This window comes from Sardina pilchardus, chromosome 10 (assembly GCF_963854185.1).
Source record: "Sardina pilchardus chromosome 10, fSarPil1.1, whole genome shotgun sequence".
Taxonomy (NCBI): domain Eukaryota; kingdom Metazoa; phylum Chordata; class Actinopteri; order Clupeiformes; family Clupeidae; genus Sardina; species Sardina pilchardus.
This window is the reverse complement of record NC_085003.1, coordinates 21,698,854-21,701,353: the sequence shown is the minus strand read 5'-3', so window position 1 is coordinate 21,701,353 and position 2,500 is coordinate 21,698,854. Positions and strand designations below refer to the sequence as shown.

Below are 2,500 nucleotides of genomic sequence, written 5' to 3'. Positions count from 1 at the left end.
GGCAGAAACACAGCTCTGAAGTGAGGCGACATCATTGCCAGAAACTTTAGCAAACATAGAGGTAACCTTACAGTGTTCAAGTGTAGCATACTTATTAGCGCCGCTAGCTTGCACGATAGAGGCAACCTTATTTGTTAAGTAAATAGGACTAAGTGTCCCTCAGTTAAAACCATTTGTTTGAGCCTTTTCCTCCTCAGCAGAACTATTCCCATTCTAATGACTTCCTCATCTTCATCAATAGTGCCTAGGTCTTCAACTATACAGAATACACATTGACCAAATGGTATACCGCTAATCTAGCAACATATCTTGTGGGATACATATATTTCAAAGTAACAAATACAAAATGAATCCCACAAACACAGTAAGGCTGTTTTTTTTCTTCATCGATATGTTTAGATAATAATAATCATCAGTTATATGAATTAATATGATTGTTTTTTATTGAAAAGAACTATGATATATGTAAATAAAACTCTTTTGGTTAGCATGTGCTCCACTGCTGGCGGCCATTTTGATTTCTGACCAGGCTAACTAACTAAATACTGTAATAGCCTCATTCGACTTCAATGCTGCGCACATCTGATTTGACATGATGCATGCCTGCTTGAATGCAATGCATACTGGTTATAAATGCTATTCTACTTCACCATGAAGTAAGGTGACCAGATGTCCGAGACCAAAACAGGGACATAATCCCAAAAATGGATTTTCAGTTTGACTATCAATGTCATTGAAATACATACAAGTTTTATCATGAAAAAACGGGGACATGGGTAGTTTTTCTGTATTTTCCCGGGGACAGGCAACCAAAAACGGGGACTGTCCCCCTGAAACCGGGGACGTCTGGTCACCCTACCATGAAGTCGGGATGTCACAAGACCTTAACATCTCTCAGGAGCCTGTGCTTTCATTCAGTTCATGTAGTTGCTCTTCATGAACTGCACGAGCTAGAACCCCATTATGATTGGGTGGAATCTCCCTTGGCATTTCTCCTCCTGCATCCTGGAATGTGCGAAAATGACCAAAAATCGAAAGGATAAATGTATGACAATAGTTTATTAAACTGCATCATAAGAGTTTATTTTGTTACTCATCATGTTTATGTCAACGAATAAGAAGGAAATTTGAACTGTATTTGATGCAAACAAAATTCTGCGATATATCCGGCGATGTCTCCCGCGAGTCCCGTCAGGTAGACTGCAGCTGGTGTGTTTGGGGCAGGCTGCTGTCTTTTCTAGCTCTTCCCGGCCGACACCGGCAGTTCTCCGTGTGAAAGCTGTGTTAAGAGTTGTGCTGTTCTGTTGTTTTATTGTTGTTCTATTTGTGTGTGTGTGTGTGTGTGTGTGCGCGTGCGTGCGTACGTGCTTGTGTGTGTGCGCGTTTGTGTGAGTGTGTGTGTGTGTGTGGCGTGCGTACGTGTGTGTGTGTGTGTGTGTATGTGTGTTTGTTCCCATCTGCTGTAGTGGCGCTGTAGAGAGGCCGTTTAGTGTGAGGATAAATCGTTCTTGGTGGATTGGAAGCAGAAGGCTGAGGAAGTGGAGTGTGTTAACATCACTCTAGCATCAATAAAGACAACATCACAAACACACACACACACACACACACTCTCTCTCTCTCTCTCTCTCTCTTTATTTTTCTCTGTTCCAGTCCTCAATAAAGAGAGCATTTCTCTCTTCTCACACACACTGGACACCACACACTCAGGAGCCATCAATACAGACAACATTACACACACACACACACACACACACACACACACACACACACACACACACACACACATATACACACACACACTCAGGAGTGGGTGTGTTTGCATTGGAAATTATATCTGATTGGCAGAGGTTATTGTTGTAGCTTCGTTGGACCAGTTATCACTTATCAGCATTTGTGTTTGTGCATGCATGTGTGTCTCTGTGTGTATGTGTCTTTGTGTGTGTAGAGTGAGTGGTTAAAATACTCTATATTCCATCCATGTAATATACTGAGAAGTATTTGGATTTGCAATAACTTTTAAGTCTCAGACTCGGGCTACACAAGGTCTCCCCCTATAATGAATACTATATATTATAGGGAGGGGGGATTTATTGTCTGTCATAGGGCCCAAATTACCTAGCAGTGGCCCGTGTAGGACTACTGACAGTGCTTGCGTGTGTATGTGTGTGTGTGTGTGTGTGTGTGTGTGTGTGTGTGTGTGTGTGTGTGTGTGTGTGTGTGTGTGTGTGTGTGTGTGTGTGTGTGTGCTAAAGACAAATCCGAAGTCTTTCCCGATATTCTGACATTTGCTTTTGATTATATTGCTGTTTAACGATAAGTGTGTGTGTGTGTGTGTGTGTGTGTTTCCTGCACAGAAATGTATGAAGTTTAACGTGGCGGCTCCCATCTGGCTGTCCAAGCAGCGCATCCTGTGCACACTGAACCAGAGCCTGAAGGACGTGCTCAACTACGGCCTCTTCCAGCCCGCCCACAACGGCAAGGCCGGCAAGTTCCTGGACGA

General features: G+C 43.0%; 1 protein-coding gene across 1 annotated transcript in view; it reads left to right on the top strand.

Annotated features, from left to right (window-relative positions):
- The window catches only part of shank3a (SH3 and multiple ankyrin repeat domains 3a), a gene marked incomplete in the record, with an annotated part of 273,016 nt that overhangs the window by 116,260 nt on the left and 154,256 nt on the right, over positions 1–2,500 (top strand). Inside the window, 1 exon segment of the mRNA XM_062546483.1 lies at positions 2,355–2,500. This exon segment is cut by the window's right edge and continues 58 nt beyond it. Within this exon segment, the coding sequence (XP_062402467.1) occupies positions 2,355–2,500 (146 nt within the window).